A 22,021-nucleotide genomic window follows, 5' to 3' on the forward strand; every position below is an offset into this window, starting at 1 on the left:
GGAAGGACGCCGCCCCCACTTCCGCCGCGCCGGCCCCGCGCGCAGGCGCACACGCCCCGGCGGAGAGGCGCTTCCGGCCGCCGCTCAATGCCGGACGTCCGGCCGCCCAGCTCGGCCGGGCCGGAGGAGCGGCGTCTGCGGCGGTGCGGCCAGGTACTCCGGCGCCGGCCAGTGCCGCAGGTTGCGTGTCGAGGAGCCGGCCCCCGGGCCGCCGCGGTGGTGCCCGGGCCGGGTCGCAGTTCCCCACGGGCGCGGGCGGGTCCGTGGGTTCGGGACGCGGCGCCCGGCTCTGAACACGGAGCTCCCCGCGTCGGTGGAGACGCCAGGCCCGTGCGGGAGCAGCCCCGGCCCCCGAGGGCGCCTGTCCACGCACGTCTGCGTCCTAATCCTCCCGGGCACTCCCGTCATGCAGAATGGCGACAGGCAGGGCCGCCGCGTGGCCCGGCCGGGGTGGGCAGGGGGCGAAGGCCTCGGCGGGAGCCGCGCTCTGTCCGCCGGGCCTCTGCGGGTGCTGAGCGCCCCGGGGGGCGCGGCCGCGGGCAGCGTGTGGGAAGGACTCCGGGACAGCGCTGCGTCCCGGGAGCGGGGAGCGGGGTCTCCCGGCGTCCGGTGCCGCCGACCACCGATGCTTGCTCGGCCCGGTGTGGGGAAGCGAGGACTCGCGTGTCCAGGGCACAGGCGAGGCGTTCGCTGTGCACGCAGGAAGGGCGCCTTGCGAGGGACGACGGAGGGCAGGACCCGGCTCCGCGTGTTTGTCTAAACCAGGTTGAGTTCTGCGTGGCTTCCTGGTGCTGAGTGCGGGGGCAGACAGGAAGCCCAGGGCTGCAGGCGTGGAGAGATCTGGCAGAGGAACCCCGGTGGGGAGTTCGGTGCAGAGACCGAGCGTGGAGGCCCTGGTGGTGGTGCGGAAACCCGGTGCCGGTGGACATCTGTCGGTCCTAGGGCCGCCTTGGAAGCCAGGGCCTAGCCAGCCGCATTTCCCACGGCTGCACACGCCTGCCTCTCCCCCTGAGCCCTCAGATAGCCTATGGGTGTACACGGGCCCTTCAGAAAGTGTGTGGGAAGCGAAATTCAAAGGTAAGTTGTGGTGCAAAGAATTTTTTGAAACCCACGCATGCTTTCTTCATAATGTTCGTTCTCCACGAACTTTTCAAATACCGTCCTGTTATCAACCCGGGTTTTCACCAATTTGACTGGAATAGCCCAGAGGATCACTTAGGAAGGGAGGTGGTCTGCTCTGGATTCCAGTCCAAGACTGGGCCGTCTGGGGATGCCGGGGCTGGCGGACGCCCAGGTGGCAAAGCCAGGGGGCAGCTCCTTCCCGCCCTGTGACCCATCAAACCCACACCTCAGACACCTAACTCAGTGCTGGTCCATCCTTAACCCATTAATGGAAAACTCGGGACCAAGACTGCACCACAGGCCTTTGGAAGATACCAGGTTACTTTCCAGACTTAACATTCTCGTGGAGGAGGTAGCCCTTCAGTGAGGCGTGCGTCGCCCTCTCATGTCCCAGACTGACATTCTCGTGGAGGAGGTAGCCCTTCAGTGAGGCGTGCGGTGCCCTCTCATGTCCCAGGACTGGAGTACTGTGACACAAGATGAACAGCACTGACAAGTCCAGGTGCCGGGTCAGGCGTTGGGCACAGTGGGGTTAGAGGCCACCTGGATGTCTGCATTACATGTCAGGGTGCCTGTGTCTGAGCCATGGCTCCTTTTCCATGCTGGCTTCCTGCCAGCGCACACCCTGGGAGGCAGCAAGTGATGGCTCAGGTCCTTGGATCCCTTCCACCCACAGGGGAGCCCTGGACTGAGCTGCTGGCTCTGACTGCCTCCTGGCCTGACCTGGCCAGGCTGCTGTACGCACTTGGAGAGTGAAAGGGGCTGGGAGAGTGTGTGTGTGTGTGAGAGAGAGAGAGAAGTCAGTACGTCTTGTGTTACATGGGAAAGGAGTAACAGAAATGAAAGCAAAGGTATCATACGCACACACAAGTTGGAGAGGAAATACTCAGAGTTATGGTCTAACTCCCCAAAGCTGGTGACTTCAAAGAAAAGACTATCACGAGGATAAGGGGTGAATTCATCAACGGGACGTAGGAATCTTAAACATTTATGCACCCACTGACAAAACTCCAAAAATATAAAGAAGTTCCTAGAACTGCAAGGAGAGTGAGGCAAATCGTAATTGTAGATGAGGTTAAAGCACACGGAGAGTATCCCTTCTCAGGACAGGACAGAGTGGGCATAGGAGGTAAAGCTGCTGCTTGTGGCCCTCACATCCCCGGATCAAAGCACCGGTCTAGTCCCAGCTGCTCTGCTTGCAAGCCAGCTTCCTGATAACGTGTCCTCCGGAGCTGCTGATGGCTGATGGCCCAAGTACGTGGGCCCCTGCAACCCACGTGGGAGACCCCGATGGAGCTCCTGGCTTCAGCTTGGCCCAACTCTGGCTGGTGTAGATGTTTGGGGAGTGAACCAGCATATAGAATACAGACCTCTGGAGAGCGAGCCATTGGATACAAAATCAATCTCTCTATTCCCCCAGTTTTCAAATAGACCCTTTAAAAATGGGAGGACGGTATCCAGGAAACCACGGAAGATGGAGTGGGCTTGAACACGTGAATCCGTGGACCTCATCAGCGTTTACGGGGCACTCACGTGGCTCCATGAAGAACGTTTAGTGAGCGAGATTGTTCTGCACCTGGGAACTGTGCTCTGATCCAGTGGAAAGTCAACTCCAATAGAGCTGGAAAAGCCACTGAATATCTAGAACTCACCCACTTTTGACTAACCCATGGGGTAGAGTAAAAATCAGGGAAACTTAAAATTAGTGGGATGTGGCTAAAGCACTACTGTAAGAGCTCAGTGAGCTCGGTCATTATCACAAGAAACTAGAAACATGACAAACCCGAAGAGGTAAAGGGAGGAGGCAGCGAGGCTTGTGGGTGCTCCAGTGGCGCACTGGTGCTGCGAGGAGGAATCACGGTGGAACACGGTGACAGGAAGGTGCCCGAGAGCGTGAGACTGAAAGCAGGTGCAGGAGGTCAGTACAGAAAGGCCTCTGCTGGACGGAACGAGGAAAAGGGACGACCAGTGGCCAGTGTTGTGAGAGCAGCAGCACCACAGCTGGCACCGCACGCACACATTCAGTGGAAGCACCAACCACAGGGCGCTCAGGAGTGGGGCCTCAAGAGCTCGCTCTAGGAGCTGGAATGTGGAGATTAAAATCCTCCCCTCGGGCAGGCGTTGTTGCAGCGCGTGAAGCCCCAGCTTGGGACACATCACGTCCACACTGCAGAGCTCCACTTCTGGTCCTGCTTCCTGCCACTGCACCCTCAAGTGCTCGGGCCCCTGCCACGCGCGTGGGAGACCCAGGTGGAGGCCTGGGCTCCGGGCCCTGCCCTGCCTGCCGCGGGCTCTTGGGGAGTGAGGCAGCAGATGAAGAGGTCTCTGCCACTCCACCTTTCAAGGAGGTGAAAACAGAAAATGCTCATGTCCGGACTCCGGGTTTGCTTGGCTTCACTAGGAGTTGCACCACACGTTTAGTGGAGAGATACCTTCAGTTTCCCATGCACTCCTGTGGCGAATTGAAGGAAAGAAGTATTTCTCAACTCATCCCAATAGCAGCATCCTGATAACAAAACCTTGACAAAGACATTACATGAAGACTGCTGACCTGTAGCTCATGAATATAAATACAAAAGTAATTTTGTACATAAAAAAAGTTATTTGAGAGAGACAGAGCTCCTGCCAGGGCCAGGCCAGGCTGAGGCTGGGATCCAGGATCACAATCCAGGCCCGTGAGTGGCAGGAGGTCTGTGTAGGGGGGAAGCTGAACGCGGAGCACAGCTGGGAGTTGGACTCGGGCGCTCCAGTGGGTATCTCAAATTTGAAAAAATGTCACGTGCAACAGAGCCAAAAAAGAAGACATTGTTGGGATAAATCTGAAAGATATTCGAGACACAGACAGACTACAAGAATTTGCTGAGGAGCCGGCGCTGTGGTGTAGCAGGTAAAGCCATCGCCTGCAGCACTGGCTCCACTTCCCGTCCAGCTCTCTGCTGTGGCCTGGGAAGGCAGTGGAGGATGGCCTAGGTGCTTGTCCCTGCACCCACATGGGAGACCTGGAGGAAGCTCCTGGCTTCGGATCAGCGGAGCTGTGGCCCTTGCAGCCATCTGGGGAATGAACCAGCAGATGGAAGACATCTCTCTCTGTCTCTGCCTTTCTGTAACTGCCTTTCCAATGAAAAAATTAATTTTTTTAAATTTATTTATTTGACAGAGTTAGACAGTTGTGGGGAGCAACTCGGACTAGACTAAGTTACTGGAATTAAGACTTATTCTATGCATCTGCTCTCCCACAATATGGCGCTGGGAGAGGAGAAAACAGCTTCTACGCAGCTGCCTCTTGCCAACTTGAGTGATGACCTTCAGAAGCTGATCCTGCTCCTGATTGGAGGAGAGCAGCGTACTCGGCGTGTGGGCAGCCGAGTTGGGATTGGCGGAAGAGGACTATAAAGGAGGAGAGAGACAACATGCACCAGGAACATCTATCTGAAGGAACACCTGTGCAGCCCCCGAGAGAGCCGGCCGGCGGTGTGCCACTCCCCTGCGGAAGTGGGGAATGTGGCCAGGGGGAACCGCCCTTCCACGGAGGTGGAAGGGACAGTAGCCAACCTGGGAAGAACCAGCAGCAAACCCGGGCAGGGCCGAGCAGACGAAAGAACAGCGCAGGGTCCTGTGTCGTTCCTCCACGAAGACGGGGAGCGACATAATGGTGCCGTGACTCGGATATGAAGCCTAGGCAGGGTTTAGTGTCGTTCCTCCACGAAGAGGGGGAGCGACAGACAGTGAGAGAGAGAAAGGTCTTCCTTCCATTGGTTCATTCCCCAAATGGCCGCAATGGTCGGAGCTGCGCCAATCCAAAGCCAGGAGCCAGGTGCTTCTCCTGGTCTCCCTTGGGGTGCAGGGCCCAAGCACTTGGGCCATCCTCCACTGCACTCCCGGGCCACAGCAGAGAGCTGGACTGGAAGAGGAACAACCGGGACTAGAACCTGGTGCCCATATGGGATGCTGACGCCGCAGGCGGAGGATTAACTAAGTGAGCCATGGTGCCGGCCCCAAAATATAAATCTTTAAAAAAAATTTTTGCTGAGAGGAATTTGAAACTTGGGAGGTCGTGTTTGTAAACTGGAAGGCTCAGTAATCGAAGAAACCAGTTCTGCTTGCAGGTTGCTGATGATTCGGGCAGACTCTCAGCAGACTTCTGTCCTGTAAACCGGCACACACACTGCCTGGCAGACGTGTGGGTCTGCAGAGGAGCTGGAGTCAAGAGTCGCGTGACCTCTGTGACCCAGCGCTGGGTGGAGCCTCGGCAGTGGCGATGGCTGCTGTGAGGAGAGCCAAGGTGACGACAGGGCTCAGGAGTCTAGAAATCACTGCACAGGTGCACGGTCTGCTGCTTTCTAAAGAGTATCGCTGAGAAAAGTACTCTCTAACAATGTTAGGAAAGCTAGGTGTGTATCTTAAAAAAAAAAAAAGATTTATTTATATACTTGAAAGTCAGAGTTACACAGAGAGAGGAGAGGCAGGGAGAGAGGTCTTCCATCCAATGGTTCATTCCCCAGATGGCTGCAATGGCTGGAGCTGTGTTGATCAGGATCCAGGAATTTCTTCTGGGTCTCCCACGTGGGTGCAGGGCCCAAGGACTTGGGCCACCTTCTACTGCTTTCCCAGGCCACGGCAGAGAGCTGGATGGGAAGTGGAGCAGCCAGGACTCGAAGCGGCGCCCATATGGGATGCCGGTACTGCAGGCAGCAGCTTTACCCACTACACCACGGCACCAGCACCAGGGATGTGTCTTTTTTAAAATGAACATTAATCCGTGCCTTGCACTATATACAAAAATTATCTGAAATTTAAAACTTGTAAAAGAAAATCTATGTTTTCTGAGATGTTTAGGTATAACACCAAAGCAGGGTTACGTAAGCTGCACTTCATCAAAGTTCAGGATTTGGGGGTGTGGGTGGCACTTTGGTACAGGGGTTAACACCCTGGCCAAAAGCGCTGGCATCCCATATGGGCACCGGTTCGAGACCCGGCTGCTCCACTTCTAATCCAGCTCCCTGCTATCACCTGGGAAAGCAGGAGACGATGGTCCACGTCTTGGGCCCCTGCACCCACGTGGGAGCCTGGAAGAAGCTCCTGGCTCCTGGCTTCAGATCAGCTTAGCTCTGGCCATTGTGGTCATCTGGGGAGTGAACCAGCAGAATAGAAGACTTCACTGTCTCTCTGGTTCTACTTCTCTCTGTAACTTTGTCTTTCAAATAAATAAAATAATTCTTTTAAAAAATAAAATAAATTATATATATATATGTATAAATATATAAATCAGCTCTGGCTGTTGCGGCCGTCTGGGGAGTGAACCAGATCTCTCTGCATCTGCCTCTCTAATTCTGCCTTTCAAATAAGTAAATCTTAAAAAAAAAAAAAAAAAAAAAAAAAAAGAAAAAGAACTTGGAATCAGGGCCCGTGTTGTGGTGTGGTGGGTAAAGCTAGTGCCTGTGGAACCAGCATCCCATGTGGGCGCAGGTTCAAGTCCTGGCTGGGCCACTTCCCTTGCAGCTCCCTGTTAATGGCCTGGGGAAGCAGCAGAAGATGGTCCCCTGCACCCGTGTGGGAGACCTGAAGGAAGCTCCTGGCTTCGGCCTGGCCCAGCCCTGGTGGTTGCACCCATCTGGGGAGTGAACCAGCAGGTGGAAGATTGTCTCCATCTGTCTCTGTAACTAAATTATGGATGAGGGAGGTAACGTGCATCCGAGATGTTTTGAACACTTGAATGCTGGTCACTAGGTTATGTTCTTTTTTCTAATTCTTAAAAAAGATATTTATTTGAAAAGCAAGTGGCAGAGAGAGCTTGCAGCTGCAGATCGACTCCGCAGGTGGCCAGGAGCCAGGAGCTCCTCTGGGTCTCCCCGGTCAGTGCCAGGGCCCAAGCACTGGGCCACGCTCTGCTGCTTTCCCAGGCTGTCCGCAGGGAGCCGGGTTGTGAACAGAGCAGCCGGGATGGACCAGCGCTCCGACGCGGCGCCCTGGCGAGGCCGCTGGTGCGGCCGCACCACAACGCTGGCCGCGGCTGTGTTCTGTCACTGGTGAGTTTACATCAGAGTTGCCGTCGCAGTTCAGATGGACGAGGGCGTCTGCTGCCCGTCGCCAGAACGCGTCATCTGGAACGCAAGCTCTGCTGTGGGGGACGGGCTCCTCAGGGCAGGAAGCACACGGGGTCTCCTAGTGCCGGGCTGTGCCCTCTCGGGGCTGCGTGTCGTGTATGACATGCGTGAGAACCTCCTCTTCGCGCTGAACGTTGTCTCTGTTCCCTGCAGTAGGGCTCTTCAGAAAGCTGCTGGGAAATGCGTGGGTTTCAGAAATGTTTGCACCAAATTTTTATTCCATGTTTTTTTGAAGAGAGCCCCGGTTTACTCCTGAAATGGCCCCTAACAGCCTGGACTGGGCTAGCCAGAGCGCAGAGCTCCCAGGGTTGGGCCGGCACTGCTGCCTTCCAGGGTCTGAGTTAGCAGGAAGCCTGAGTACGTGGCATCGAACCCAGGTTCTCGGACGTGAGACGCAGGCAGCTTCACTCTGCTAAGCGCCCGCCCTCCCTTTCGCTCTTGGTGGGACCGCCATACTGGTTTCCACAGCTGTGCGCCATTCCAGGTGCACGCCAACAGGGCACGCAGACCACAGCTTCTCCACGCACTCCCGGCACTTGCTGTTGATTTGTTTTCCTGTTACAGCCGTCCTGGAGGTGACTTCCTGTGGCTCCGATGCGGTTCCCTGCGGCAGCCCCTGCGGCCGAGCGTCGTCCCCTGTGCTTGTTGGCCAGCCGTTGTCATCTTTGGAGAAATATCTTGTCTTGCTGCTGAGTTGTGAGAGTCCTGCCTTTATTCTGGATGCCAGATCCTGAGCAGGTAACGTGAGTTGAAGTATTTTCTCCGTGGGGGTCTTTCCTCTTCCTTCATTCACAGTGCGCTATAGCCATAGGTGGTCTGAGGGTCTTGAAAGCTTTCCATGTTGAACAAGCCCCTTTGAAGGTTTTGCTCCGCTGCTTATGCCTCTCGTGTCCGGGCCACGAGGGTCGTCTTGTAACCGTTTTCTGGTTTTCCTCTGGTTTTCGGAGGGAGGAGGCCCAGGTTTTCCAGCACCGTGGCTGAGCAGGCTCTTGCCTCCCCACGGCGTAGCCTTGGCTCCCTGGTCAGAGTCACTCGGCCGTAAACAGGGCTGATTGCTCAGCCGCGTCCCTCCGAGCTCGTGTCCCCAGGCCAGCACTGTGCTGACGTGGCTGCTGCAGCTTCCTGTCGCCTTGTGGAATCAGGAAGTGTGAGCCCCCCAAGGTCGCCCTCTGTGGTATTCTGGGCTGCTTTCATTTCCAAATGGCTTTGGGGACGGCTTCTGTGGAATCCTACGGAGAAGGCAGTTGGACTTTGAATAGGAATGGAGGATACTGCAGTCCTGAGGGCGTGAGCCTGCTCTTGTTTGCTTAGGCCTCGTCTCTGGGCACGTCTGCCCGAGTGCGCTCTGACGCTGGGAGTGGACGTGGTGGCGTGTGTGCAAGTTCTGCTGGCTTGTGTGTGCCACGCTTGCTTCCTGCAGCTTGTCAGGCCCGCGGGTGAGGCTGGCGGTCTCCGGGTGCTCTCGCCCTCTTCAGGTGAGATAGCTCTGTTCCCCTTTCCTCCTCCTCGCTCGGCCGCCCTGGCGGGGCCTCCAGTGCCCTGTGTGCAGGGTGAAGGGAGCAGGGGTCCTCGGCCTGCTGTCGGGCTGAGGCTGAGTGCGACGTTGGCTGTGGGTTTTCGCAGATGCCGTTATCAGGTTTCGTTGCTGATTTGTTTCCTTTTCTCATCACAGAGAGGTGCTGGATTTTGCTCACTTTCCGCATCTGTTGCAATGATTGTGTCTGAAAGGTTTCTTAGAGTACTGGATTTTCAGGTTTTAAACTAACCTTGCCTCCTTGGAATAGGTCCTGGCTGCTTGTGGTTTTATACGTTGCTGGACTCCATTTGTTAACATTTCGTTAAGGGTTTTTCCATCTGTGTTCTATATTTACTGATTTTTAAAAATAAGTTTGTTTCATTTGAAAATGTTAAATAAAAATTGTGGCAGAAACAGTTTCCCATCTCTTTCCCATGACTGGCAGCACCTGAGGAAGCAGGTGTCATGGCTTTGATCTGACGCTGGCCCTCAGTGGCACAGCCACCCTGGGGCCATTGCCCAGGAAGGGGAAAATCTTGAAACCCCTTTGTTTCTGCATGGAGGAATCTTGGGAAGGGGCTGCAAGTGGAGAAAAGACAAAGGAAATAGAATTATCGAGTGGCATTCAAGGAGCAGTCAGAGGACTCGCTCTACCAGGTCCTAGACGCACCGTGCAGCTGTGATCAGACTGTGGAGCCGGCAGCAGGACAGGACATAGCCAGCAGAGGGCCCGCGATCCTGAAACCTGACCCATGCACATGTGGCCCAAACGCATGGTGGAGAAGCGGTGTGGCTGCAGTGGGCGTCGCTCATGTGGCCCAAACACGTGGAGAAGCGGTGTGGCTGCAGTGGGCGACACTCATGTGGCCCAAACACGTGGAGAAGCGGTGTGGCTGCAGTGGGCGACACTCATGTGGCCCAAACGCGTGGAGAAGCGGTGTGGCTGCAGTGCGCGTCACTCATGTGGCCCAAACACGTGGTGGAGAAGCGGTGTGGCTGCAGTGGGCGTCGCTCATGTGGCCCAAACACGTGGAGAAGCGGTGTGGCTGCAGTGGGCGTCGCTCATCTGAGAGTAGCTCAGCGTGGACGGCAGACCTGAAAACGTGCACAGGAAACAAGAAAGCTGTGTGGTCCTGGCTCAGGCGGCACTCTGAGCTGGATGCCCCAAAACACCAGGGAGCGTGAAACCCGCAGAGTGCCAGCAGGGTCTCCAGGCTGCCCGCCGAGGAGACGGGGAGGACACCGGCAGCCCCGTAGGAAGTGAGCAGAAGTTGGTGGCGGATGCTTCAGAGGATGCACGCGGGGGAAGTGAGCACGTGGCAGGTGCGTGGCGAGCCCACAGGGACACGGCCTGTGAGATGCCCCGCGATCCCTCAGGACAGCTCAGATGACAGCCGTCCCCGCCGGGCCAGTGCCAGGGAGGACGAGGCGCAGCTGACGGCTGCTGCCATTCTGACGGGGCCTGCGGTTCTCAGGAAGTCGACGACCCAGCAGACCCCTCGATGGTGTGCACATGTCAGGGGGCTGTGTCCATGGTCACCACCACCTGGACCCCCACAGATGGTCTTCAGGCGGTGGCTGGATGAGCAGGCCGGGAGTGCTGCCTGACAGTAGACAGAGGCGCAGGTAAAGACGTTGGCACAGAAGGCTCGGACAGGGCACCTGGCAAAGGCAGAGTTACAGGGACAGAAAGCAAAGCAGGGGCCCAGGCTTGGGCTGGAGGAAGCTTGACCTCACAGCAAAGGGCCGCTCGTGGCCCTGTGGCCATTCTGACATGCTCGCCTGCCGGCTGTCACCTTGGAACAACCAGGAGGAGGGGTGGCTCTGCCGGAAGTGAACCCTCACAGGTGAACGTTGAGTGGGCACCGGCCCAGCTCAGAGCGCGGGTGCTGGGGTGTGGGCCTTGCCTGCGTCCTCAGCTCCCGTGTGTCCCCACCGTCATGGAGTGTGCCGACGCTTGCTGGGCCTCATGTGGCGGCGGAAGCAGGGTGCCGCCCTCTGCATCTTCACGGCTCTCTCTTTGTGCTGCTTGGTTTTATTCCTGTAGGTCCGCTTTTACTTTCTTTTTTTTTTTCTTTTTTAAGATTTATTTTATTTATTTGAAAGGCAGAGTTACACAGAAAGAAGGAGAGACAGAGAGAGAGAGAGAGAGGTCTTCCATCCACTGGTTCACTCCCCAATTAGCTGCAACAGTCAGGGCTGGGCCAGGCCACAGCCAGGAGCTTCTTCCAGGTCTCCCACGTGGGTGCAGGGGCCAAGCACTTGGGCCATCTTCCACTGCTTTCCCAGGCCACAGCAGAGAGCTGGGTCAGAAGAGGAGCAGCCAAACTCGAACTGACACCCATATGGGGTGCGGGCACTGCACTGCAGGTGTGGTTTTACCTGCTATGCCACAGCGCCTGGCTCTGCGTTTACTTTCTAGCACTGTATTTGGTGGTGTAGTTTGTGTTCATTATTGTATTGGTCAGTTAGCTTTTTTCTTAACCTTTATTGTCCAAACCAACTTGGCTGTGGCACAGGCCCTGGTCTGTGCGTCTCCTGAGTCGGAGCCGGGGGAAGGCGCACCTGCCGTGCCCTCAGCTCCTGACGCCGGCTGACCTGTTCTGACTGGCTTCTCATTGTCTCCTTCTGCAGCTCCCTGGTTGTGAGTGGAGTTTACCAGCTCAGGGGCCTGAAAATTGCCCCTGAGTGCCTTCCCGCACAGCTGGCTGCCCGTCTTGATTTCCCCCAACGTCAGGGAGAGAGTGCAGCCCTGTGAGAAACAGCCACCGAGCGGCCTCCGAACGCAGGCCCCAGGCAGCCCCTTCCTCTCCCATGTTTGGGACACAAGCTGGCCACTGGAGTTGGGGGTCTTGGGCCCTGCCCTGGCGACTCCGTCTCCTGAGCCCCACCAAGTGAGCCTTCCCTCACCTCCTGATTCTGAGGGGACGCAGACACACAGTGTACCTCTTGCCCGGCTCACAGACCTCAGTGGTGACCGGGCCAGGGTAGAGTGCACTGCTGCCCACAGCCCGGATGCTGGGTGCTGCGTGGGAGCAGACGCAGCAGGGGCCGGCTGCGTGCCCAGGGACGTTCCCTCTCCCTGGACCCAGAGCCTCCACGGCCTCCTCAAAGCCATGCTTCCTCGCAGGCTCCTGTGAACTGGCAGTGGCCCCACCATGTCTGAGCCCGGGACCTCGGAGCAGGAGCCCAGTGTCCAGGGAGACTCGCCCCCCGGCAGGACGGATGAGGACGCCGGGGAGGGGACCCAGAGCTCCCACCGCATGCTCGGCTTCAGCGACGCACTACTGTCCATCATCGCCACTGTCATGGTCAGTGTGGGCCCGCCCAGCTCAGACCCAGCCCAGCTTCCTGCCACACCCTGGGGTCCCCAGCCCCGGGAAGGTCTCCTGTTTCCTCTCACCTTTGTCTCTTCAGATCCTGCCCGTGACCCACACAGAGATCTCTCCAGAACAGGTAATGGGAATACACGGGCCTTGAGTTGGCCTCGCTGGGTGGGCAGGGTGGGCACGAGAGAGCCTGGCCCACGTTGCCGCCCGCTCAGTGGGCCAAGGTTGAAGAAGGGTGGTTCTGGGCCTGTGCTGGGAGGCGGTTTCCTGCGCTGGAGGGAAACTCAGGCCCCAGCACACGGTGGCTCAGAGCAGGTGCTCTGACTAATCAGGGCCGCACGTGGCCTGCAGGGTTTCTGCAGCAGGTGGAGAGGCAGGGTTTCTCTCGCTGCCAGCCTCCCTGGCCTGTCTGAATCAGCAAGCCCCAGGATGTCGGAGACCCGGGGTGTGTGGATGTGCCCAGCACCTCGTGCACGCCACGAGGCCCTGAGGAATGCCGGGGTAGGCTGGGCATACCTGGGCTGGCCCTGGGGCTCGGCTCCCTCCCCTCCTAGCCAGGGGAGCTGCTGAGTGTGGGTGTTCGTCTGTGAGGAGGTGGGGTGATACCTCTCACGGGGTTCTGGCAAGGATTTGCTGGAAGCATGGACTGAGCCCGGCCAGGTCCCCAGCAGCCTTCCTGGGAGCCCATGAGGTGGCTGGCTCAGTGGGACGTGCCAGGCCACGGAAGGAAGGGTCCCATTTGTGGATACGCAGGAGACCTGTGAGACGGACCTCGTGCCACCGTTTGGCCAGCGTCCCCATGGGCTCCAGAAGGACCCTGAGAATCCGCCCCCTCCCGAGAAAAGAGCAAGGCTGATGACCTGCAGGGCAGGAGTCACCGGCCACGCTGCCGCTTTTGTTAAGAAATTAATACCACCTGGACGAGCCACTGGCTGAACAGGCGTGACCCTGCTCAGTGGGAGAAGCACCCCTGAGGCCGGCCACGCTCGTCTGGAGTGTGTGAGTGAAGTGAGAGCTGCGTGTGTCCCCAGGGCAGGAGCCTGCCGGCAGAGTTCCAGCCCCACGTGCGTCTCCACCCCTGCCACGGCCCCACAGGCTGTCCACGCGTCGTGCTTGACACGCGCCTTCCCACAGCTGTGTCACAGCCGCTTGCCCTGGAGACACCACGAGCGGCCCTGCCGTGGTCTGTGTGTGTTCCCACAAAGTTCACCTAGTGACGGGGCCTGGGGGGGAAGTGGCTCGGCCTTGTACACTCCTGTCCCTTCCCCATCAAGACCCCTGGACGGTGCTTGCCATTGGCATGACCCCCACCAGGCACTGTACCTGCCCCCCCTACTCACTCCCCAGGAGTGACCCCCACCAGATGCTGCACCTGCCCCCACCCACTCACTCCCCAGGAGTGACCCCCACCAGACAGCACCTGCCCCCCCACTCACTCCCCAGGAGTGACCCCCACCAGACAGCACCTGCCCCCACCCACCCACTCCCCAGGAGTGACCCCCACCAGACAGCACCTGCCCCACCCACTCCCCAGGAGTGACCCCCACCAGACAGCACCTGCCCCCACCCACTCCCCAGGAGTGACCCCACCAGACAGCACCTGCCCCACCCACTCCCAGGAGTGACCCGCACGGCAGCACCTGCCCCCACCCATGCACTGCCCGTGGTGGTGTGGCGTGGGTCCCGGGGTGCCTGCTGCCGTGGCCCTGTGCCTGTTGCTGAGGAAGCACCTTGAGAACTGTCCACATGGAGTCCGAACACAGCTGTGGATGTGGGCGCCCAGGGCCAGAGGGCAGGGCTGGCCGTGGTCAGGGAAGCAAGGCAGGGTACCAGGACCCCTCCCAAGTGCCTCCTGGGGCCTGTCCCTGACTTGCGTGCTGCCTTCCCTGAGGGCTGTGCCCTTTGACCCCAGCAGTTTGACAGGAGTATGCAGAGACTCCTGGCCACCAGGATTGCCGTGTACCTGATGACGTTTCTCATCGTGACCGGTGCCTGGGCCGCGCACACCAGGTAGGGGTGAGCTCGTCTTGGAACTCGCTGAGTGCATCTCGTCCCGGGCCCCACCCTCCTAGTGCTGTGTCCTGACGGCTCCACCCCAGGACCCAGGACCCAGGACCCAGGACCCAGGCGCAGGCTCAGGCCTCAGCCGCCGAGGACCAGCAGGGCGGGTGGAGGGGCTGTAGGGCTCATGTCCCTGGTGTGGTAGGGGCAGACTCCATTTCAGCAGCGTTCCTGTGGTGACAAGTGGCCCACTTTGGAGACTTGGGTGGGGGTCTCCCCGTCTCTTGTCCGGAGCACCCAGTAGGCCTGCAGGCTGGAGGGAGAAGCTGGACCGCAGCCGGGCGGCCGTCCAGCCCTCTTGGTGTGTTCGTTCTTCCTTGGAAGCCCCTCCCTGTGGCACCTGCATCTGCTCTGTGCCCCTGGCTGGGCGCCCGTAACTCGGCACTGACTCGTGCTCAGGAGACGGCCCGCAGCGCAGAGCTGCCGCCTTGGGGGAATGTGGCCCACAGCAAGCCCCAGCATCCCCACGCCTGGGGCCACCCTCACGCTCCCCGGGCTGCGTGCAGGGCTCAGCTGAACCCAGCCAGGCCCGCCCTCAGGCCCTCCCAGCTGTGCAGGCTGAGCCTGCCGCCCCGTGTGGGCTGCACGCGTGTGCGGTCGCTTCTGCAGCTGCAGTGTGCCACGGCGGAGCGAGGTGGCAGGAACGCGCGGGCATGGGTCTGTGTGCACCCAGCGTGTGACGAGAAAGCGGGAACCCTGCTGACTGCCTGTCTCCCGTGGTTGTCAGACTGTTCCAGGTTGTTGGGAAGATAGACGACACACTTGCTTTGCTCAACCTGGTGAGTGTGTTCCTGTCGTCAGTGGGAAGTGGTTTTACTGTGATCCCACTGCATGGAGGGGAGAAAGGAGGCCATAGTTCCTCCCACGGACTGCCACAGCTCCTCCACCCAGACAGCACCTGCCCCCCCACTCCCCAGGAATGACCCCACCAGACAGCACCTGCCCCCACCCACCCACTCCCCAGGAGTGACCCCCACCAGACAGCACCTGCCCCCACCCACCCACTCCCCAGGAGTGACCCCCACCAGACACAGCACCTGCCCACCCACTCACTCCCCAGGAGTGACCCCCACCAGACACAGCACCTGCCCCCACCCACTCACTCCCCAGGAGTGACCCCACCAGACAGCACCTGCCCCCACCCACCCACTCCCCAGGAGTGACCCCCACCAGACAGCACCTGCCCCCACCCACCCACTCCCCAGGAGTGACCCCCACCAGACAGCACCTGCCCCCACCCACCCACTCCCCAGGAGTGACCCCCACCAGACACAGCACCTGCCCCCCCCCACTCACTCCCCAGGAGTGACCCCACCAGACAGCACCTGCCCCCACCCACCCACTCCCCAGGAGTGACCCCCACCAGACAGCACCTGCCCCCACCCACTCACTCCCCAGGAGTGACCCCACCAGACAGCACCTGCCCCCACCCACCCACTCCCCAGGAGTGACCCCCACCAGACAGCACCTGCCCCCACCCACTCACTCCCCAGGAGTGACCCCACCAGACACAGCACCTGCCCCCACCCACTCACTCCCCAGGAGTGACCCCACCAGACAGCACCTGCCCCCACCAGGCACAGCACCTGCGTGCCCCCTCCACTGCAGCAGGCAGGCAGCAGGTCTGAGACAGACTGACCCTCGCCAGCCCAGCCCTCGGGGCAGCGGCACCGCAGGGCTCTCCTGCAGCGGCCCCCTGCCTTCCTCCGCCCAGCCCATGTGCTGACCATGGCTTCCCCTCTCCTCCAGGCCTGCATGATGACCATCACCTTCCTGCCGTACACGGTGAGTGGTGGCCAGTACGCACACTGCCCCAGCCAGACTCACACCTGCTGGGTGGCCTGGGTCCAGGCAAAGAGGGAGAGACTCGTGGGCCCACCGAGGAGGGGCCTCCCAGAGACAGAAACCACCAGGAGGGCACCCCGACCCACTGCCACATGTGGCTCCCACACCCAGCATGGCTGCTCCCCAGGCCTGGTCGCTGCTCGCTCCGCTGTGCAGGCCACAGAAGCCGTAAGCGCCAGATCCTCACAGCTCCTGATGGAGGCGCTGGCCCACACACACCGAGGACTGGGGTCAGGACGCCCCGGCAGCTGGTGACCTTCTGACTCCAGAGGCCCGAGTGGCCCCCATGCGGGCCATGGACAGACCTGCCACCCGCACACTGTGCACTCACTACCAGGCCCTGGGGCCCTGGTGACTCCTTGGTTTTGGGATTTTTTGGACAGTTCTCTCTAATGGTGACCTTCCCCAACGTGGCCCTGGGCATCTTCCTGTTCTGTGTCTGTGTGATCACCATCGGAGTAGTGCAGGTGTGCAGCCCCCTCCCCCGGGCGTGTGTGGGCATCCGTGTGCCCTGGGAGCCGTGCTGGGTGCTGACCCTCCTGTCACAAGGAGCCTGGGCCCTGCCCACGCACACACAGGATGTGCTGGCCACAGGTGGGGGGGTTGGCGGGAGCACAGTGGGGGTCCTGTCACCCCTGGGGTCCCGACACCTTTGTAGGCACCTGTCAGGCAGCCCGGGGCCCTCCTGTAGCCTGCCTCTCCCCCAGGCACTGATTGTGGGATACGCCTTCTACTTCCCGCACCTGCTGAGCCCGCAGATCCAGTGCTCCGCCCACAGGGCCCTGTGCAGGCGGCAGGTCCTGCGCATCATTCTCCGTGGCCCAGTGCTCTGCCTGCTTGCGGCCGTCTTCTCCCTCTTCTTCTTTCCCGCGGTGAGTGCTGGCACAGCCCCGAGTCCAGCACACAGGGTGGGCGGGCAGGGCTCTACCCAGGAGCATCCACGGAGGCCCCTAGGGACCCAGCATGCCGCGGACAAACAGCACGCGTGGCCACCGTGGTGGTGAAGCTGTCAAGTCGCAGAAGTGAGGGATAGAGGTGGCGGCCATCAGACGGGGAATCCGGAAGCCCTGCCAGGAGCAAGGTGCAGGGGTGGGCGCAGCATCACCTGGACCACAGGCAGCCACTGCCAGCAGGCCCAGAGGATGCTTGGAGAGGGAGAAGGTTCCAGAAACACTTCGCCCACCCGCACCAGGAGCAGGAAGTGGAGAAGACGGGAGAGCCTGGCTGCTCGTGGAGAGGCAGCGTTGGGTGCAGGTGCAGGGGAGCGAGGCTGCCCCAGCGCCCACCCTCGGCACAGCACCGGGCCAGAGAAGCCAAGGCGGCTTCCCCGCCTCTGCCCAGCCGCAGAGCCCAAGGCCAACACGGCTTCCTACAGCCAGCAGCTCATTTCTTTAAAAGATTCAAAAGACTGACAGGAGACAGAGCGTCCACCCTCTGGTTCACTCCCTAGAAGTCCACAGCAGCCGGGGCAGGGCCAGGCCAAAGCCGGGAGCCAGAATCTCCGTCCTGGTCTCCCACGTGAGGGTCAAGGACGTGGCTGTCTTCTGCCCTCCAGATGCATCGGGGGAGTGGATCAGAACCAGAGCAGCTAGGACTGAACTGGCGCTCCAGTGCAGGACACCAGCCGTGCCACAGCACGGGCCCTCAGCTTGTCTCCATAGCCGTGAGAAGTCACTGTAGCCAGCGGGAGGGGGAGCCCAGGGCAGCTGCTGCAGAGTTGACGAGGAAGCGGTCAGGCTGCCCACTCACTGCCGTGCCGCCGGATAAACAGAGCTTAGCCTCAGAGCGGCCTGAGAATTGTGGGAAGTGAATGAAGAGCAATCAGGTGGCCACGTGTGGCAGGGGCCTGTATGCCACTGCTGTGGGATCGCTGGGAGCAGAGGCCCAGTGAGGCTGGGTCGGGTGTCTGGGTACCCATGCTGGGCCACGACCAGGCAGAGTGCCGTTGGCAGCCTCTGACCACAGCCCTGGAAGAAAGGTGGGCATCACGCTGTTAGCCTGAGGGCAGTGGCCACTGGCCACGGTGCTGGCTCTGTGCTTGAGAGACAGGAAGAGGCCTGGGGGGCTGCAAGTGCCCCCTCCCGCTGGCAGGAGGGGTGTAGCACACCCTGCCCTAGGCCCACGGGCAAGGAGCACAGTGTGGCCAGCAGCCAGCAGGGTGGAGTTGGGGCCGGACAGTGAGCAGGCACCACAGTCCCCGGTCACTGAGGCGCCTCTTCCTGCACGTGGCAGTGGCACTGGCCTGCCCAAGGCTCCCTGACAGGAGTCGATGGGCACAGCAGGGGACCCTCAGTCAGTGCGTCCAGGGGAGGGTCCCCCGTAGCCAGTACACTGAGGAGGAAGCTCTGTGATGAGTAAGAGGGGGAACCAGAGGCAGGGGTCTGTGGCCGCAAAGGCCGCCTTGCCCACTGGTGCACAGTGGCCAGCTCTGCTCTCCCCGCTCTCCTCCTCAACTGCACACTTGGGCTTCCTGCGTCCAGGGCTGACTCCACAGCTGCGCCGCCCCCCAGCCAAGCCTGGCCCCAGCCCTCACCTTCCCACCCTTGGGTGGGCACGGCCAGGGCCAGACCCTCCACCCCCTTGTGCTAGGACGTCCTGCTTCAGTGTCCCCTGGGGCTCCTGGCTCTGTCGTGGGGCCACACGCTGCCTGCCCTGCACAGGGCGATGCCTCCCCTGGCATGTGGTGCTTGCTCAGGGCATGGAAAACCAGATGACAAGCACAGCTGGGGGCTTGCGCTGCCCTTCTGCACGGTGAACCTGATGTGCTCACTGTGATGCTCAGACCGTAGCAACCCCTGGTTGGGGCCACGTAGGCAGGGCCGTGATGACGGGCAGGATGTGGGGCCCAGGGCGCTGAGCCTGCAGGGCTGGGCAGTCCCGGAGCAGAGTGAGGACCCGGAAGCCCACCCGCTCTGGCCCTTCGCCCTCCCCGGTTTCATCGTGACAGCTTGGACAGTGAGCAGATGAGTGGCACTTGGGGCCTTGGCAGTGCGATGCGGCCCCAGCTGCTGCACTACAGCCTGTCCTAGGCGGTAGCTCCCACCCCTGTGGGCAGCTTGCTGTGGTTTTTCACAGATACAGCTGAGAAGGGCGGCACCAGGTGCCTGGCTCATTGAACTCGCTGTGCTTCCAAGACAGCATGCTGCGGCCGTCAGCACTGCCTGCCTTCTGGGGTGCCCGGCGATGGTTCATCGCGTGGGTTCTGCCTCGTGGCAGCTGTGACCCTGCTGTGAGCGTGCACTCGGGGGGAGTGGGGGCCTGTGGCAGCTGTGTGTGTAACTGGAGGAGGAGCTGCAGCCGCTGCCCACCCATGCAGGCCACAGGTTTTCCTCCGTGGGTGACCCTGGGCCTCCTGGCCGGCTGAGGGGTCTCGCGGTGGCTTTGACTCACATTTCCCTGGCTCTCTGCATGTGCCACTTTGCCGTCTGCATGGCTCTGGTCATTCCTCAGCCAGTGTTCTCTGCATTCCGAGTCCTCAGGCACGCGGCTGGCAAAGGCCCCCTGCTGTCCGAGCCCTCCCGGTGCAGGAGGCAGCCCTGCGTTTCCTCTGCTGCTCGTGCTGCACCCTTGCGGCAGGCTGCTTCAGGCGGGAGTCCTGGGCACCCCTGCCCCTGCAGACAGACCCTCACCTGTCACATCTGCCCACAGTCGTATCTGCTGATGGCATCCGTCGTCTTCCTCCCTTACGTCAGCAAGGCCGCCAGCTGGTGCAAAGACAGGCTCATGGGTAGGTGGACGCTGGGTCCTCAGCCAGGGCTGGGGCGCCAGAGCAGGGGCACCTGCGTGAGCACAGCGGGCCCCTCCGGGGAAGGAGCAGCAGTGCTGCCGGCCAGCTCCACCCCCTGGTTCGCCCACAGGCCGCACGGAGCCCACGGCTCACCCTGTCGAGCTCATCACCTTGGACCTGCATGAGCCCCTCAGCAAGGAGCGGGTGGAAGCCTTCAGCGACGGCGTCTACGCCATCGTGGCCACCCTCCTCATCCTGGACATCTGGTGAGGCCCCGCCCCATCCACCAGCGCTGCTTTGTCTCAGTCTGTGGTCTCAGTGCCACCCCAGAAGGCAGAGCTCCCAGGAGCGGCCCCCCAGCCTGCATGGCTGGGGCGTGGGCACCTCTCCTGGGACCTGTGCTGCACCCCACTCCCCGCTGGGTCTCTGCCGCAGGACCTGCCTCTGAGTGCAGCAGCCGCGGCCCCCACCCACGTCGTGTCCCCATGTGCGCCCACGGCTGCATTTCAGCCCCTCCTGGGTGTGTGCGCCCGCAGCTGTATTTCAGCCCCTCCTGGGTGTGTGCGCCCACGGCTGTATTTCAGCCCCTCCTGGGTGTGTGTGCGCCTGCGGCTGGACTTGAGCCCCTCCTGGGTGTGTGCGCCCACGGCTGCATTTCAGCCCCTCCTGGATGTGTGTGCGCCCATGGCTGTATTTCAGCCCCTCCTGGGTGTGTGCACCCACGGCTGTATTTCAGCCCCTCCTGGGTGTGTGCCCGCGGCTGGACTTCGGCTGCTCTTTGCCCTGTGTGTGCAGGGTGAGCCCGGGTCCCAGTGTTCTCCTGTAGCACTGTGTTGATTTGTGTGCAGGGTGAGCCCAGGTCCCAGTGTTCTCCTGTAGCACTGTGCTGATTTGTGTGCAGGGTGAGCCCGGGTCCCAGTGTTCTGTAGCACTGTGCTGATTTGTGTGCAGGGTGAGCCCAGGTCCCAGTGTTCTGTAGCACTGTGCTGATTTGTGTGCAGGGTGAGCCCGGGTCCCAGTGTTCTGTAGCACTGTGCTGATTTGTGTGCAGGGTGAGCCCGGGTCCCAGTGTTCTCCTGTAGCACTGTGTTGATTTGTGTGCAGGGTGAGCCCGGGTCCCAGTGTTCTGTAGCACTGTGCTGATTTGTGAAGTTTCAAAACCAGAAGCAGAGGCTCCTCAGTTCCTGACCCCTAAGGCCTGGGCTTAGATCATTCTAGAAGGCTGCCTTTGCACCCACCAGGCAGTGGGCACCCCCAGAGCTTCGGCTGAGGGAGGCTGCCCCAGGGTCTCCCCGGCCCTCCCCCGTCAGGTCCAGCCCAGGGCCGTCACTTAGCACAGAACACGGCAGCTCTGACTGGATGTGAACACTCAGTGCCCAGTGGAGTCTGAGACCGTCGGGCCGCGTGGGCCGCAGCCAATCGTGTGTGTTCACACCCCCAGTGCAGACAGCGTCCCGGACCCCAAGGCCGTGGCTTCGGACTTCGGCGGCAGCCTGCTGGCTGCGCTGGGCGCCCGCGGGCCGCGCTTCCTGGCCTACTTCGGCTCCTTCGCCACCGTGGGCCTGCTCTGGTTCACCCACCACTCGCTGTTCCTGCACGTGCGCAAGGCCACGGGTGCCATGGGGCTGCTCAACGCGCTCTCGCTGGCCTTCGTGGGTGGCCTGCCCCTGGCCTACCAGCAGACCTCCGCCTTCGCCCGGCAGCCGCGTGACGAGCTGGAGCGCGTGCGCCTCAGCTGCGCCATCATCTTCCTGGCCAGCATCTTCCAGGTCGCCATCTGGACGGCGGCCCTGCTGCGCGAGGCAGAGACGCTGCGGCCGGCCGTGCGCTTCGGGGGCCCGGAGCACACGTTCATGCTGGCCAAGCTGGCGCTGTACCCCTGCACCAGCCTGCTGGCCTTCGCGGCCACCTGCCTGCTGAGCCGCTTCAGCACCTTCATCTTCCACCTCACGCAGATCGCCGTGCCCTGCGGCTTCCTGCTGCTGCGCCTCCTCCTGCGACTGGCGCTGGCCGGCCTGCGGGGCCTGCGGGGCCTGCGGGGCCTGGCCCGTCCCCAACGGGGCCCCCTGGGCGGGGCCGACGCCAACGCCGACATGCAGTCGCCTCTGCTGCCTGCGCCCTGCTAGCACCCAGCCCACCCAGGATGGAGGGGGCTCCGGGCAGCAGGCTGCACTCGCGCGAGGCCTGGGCTTTACTTTCTTTGTGGAAATACCATGTTCTCGTCTGAGCACGCGCACTGTTCACTGTCTGCAGCGCGAGGAGTTCCAGGACACCCATCCTCCCTGACCCAGCCGCCACCAGGGCGCGAGGGGGCTGG

At 61.0% G+C, this 22,021-nt stretch overlaps 1 protein-coding gene across 18 annotated transcripts; it reads left to right on the plus strand.

Annotated features, from left to right (window-relative positions):
* The first annotated feature begins 1 nt into the window (after nucleotide 1).
* Nucleotides 2–21,931, plus strand: TMEM175 (transmembrane protein 175). Of its 18 annotated transcripts, none has more exons than XM_051840349.2 (12): nucleotides 3–153; nucleotides 7,791–7,964; nucleotides 11,873–12,053; nucleotides 12,160–12,198; nucleotides 13,987–14,081; nucleotides 14,860–14,911; nucleotides 15,882–15,917; nucleotides 16,361–16,444; nucleotides 16,685–16,849; nucleotides 19,626–19,704; nucleotides 19,835–19,970; nucleotides 21,146–21,931. In XM_051840349.2, the coding sequence occupies exons 3-12, from the start codon at nucleotides 11,901–11,903 to the stop codon at nucleotides 21,828–21,830; spliced, it is 1,524 nt and encodes a 507-aa protein (XP_051696309.2). In that variant the 5' UTR covers nucleotides 3–153; nucleotides 7,791–7,964; nucleotides 11,873–11,900; the 3' UTR covers nucleotides 21,831–21,931. The 18 variants fall into 18 exon arrangements, with proteins under 18 accessions (XP_051696312.2, XP_051696309.2, XP_051696310.2 ...); XM_051840347.2 differs by having other exon boundaries at nucleotides 4–153; nucleotides 13,984–14,081; XM_051840352.2 differs by lacking the exon at nucleotides 19,626–19,704 and having other exon boundaries at nucleotides 2–153; nucleotides 13,984–14,081; nucleotides 21,151–21,931.
* The last annotated feature ends 90 nt before the right edge of the window (nucleotides 21,932–22,021 follow it).

Source organism: Oryctolagus cuniculus, chromosome 2 (genome assembly GCF_964237555.1).
Source record: "Oryctolagus cuniculus chromosome 2, mOryCun1.1, whole genome shotgun sequence".
Taxonomy (NCBI): domain Eukaryota; kingdom Metazoa; phylum Chordata; class Mammalia; order Lagomorpha; family Leporidae; genus Oryctolagus; species Oryctolagus cuniculus.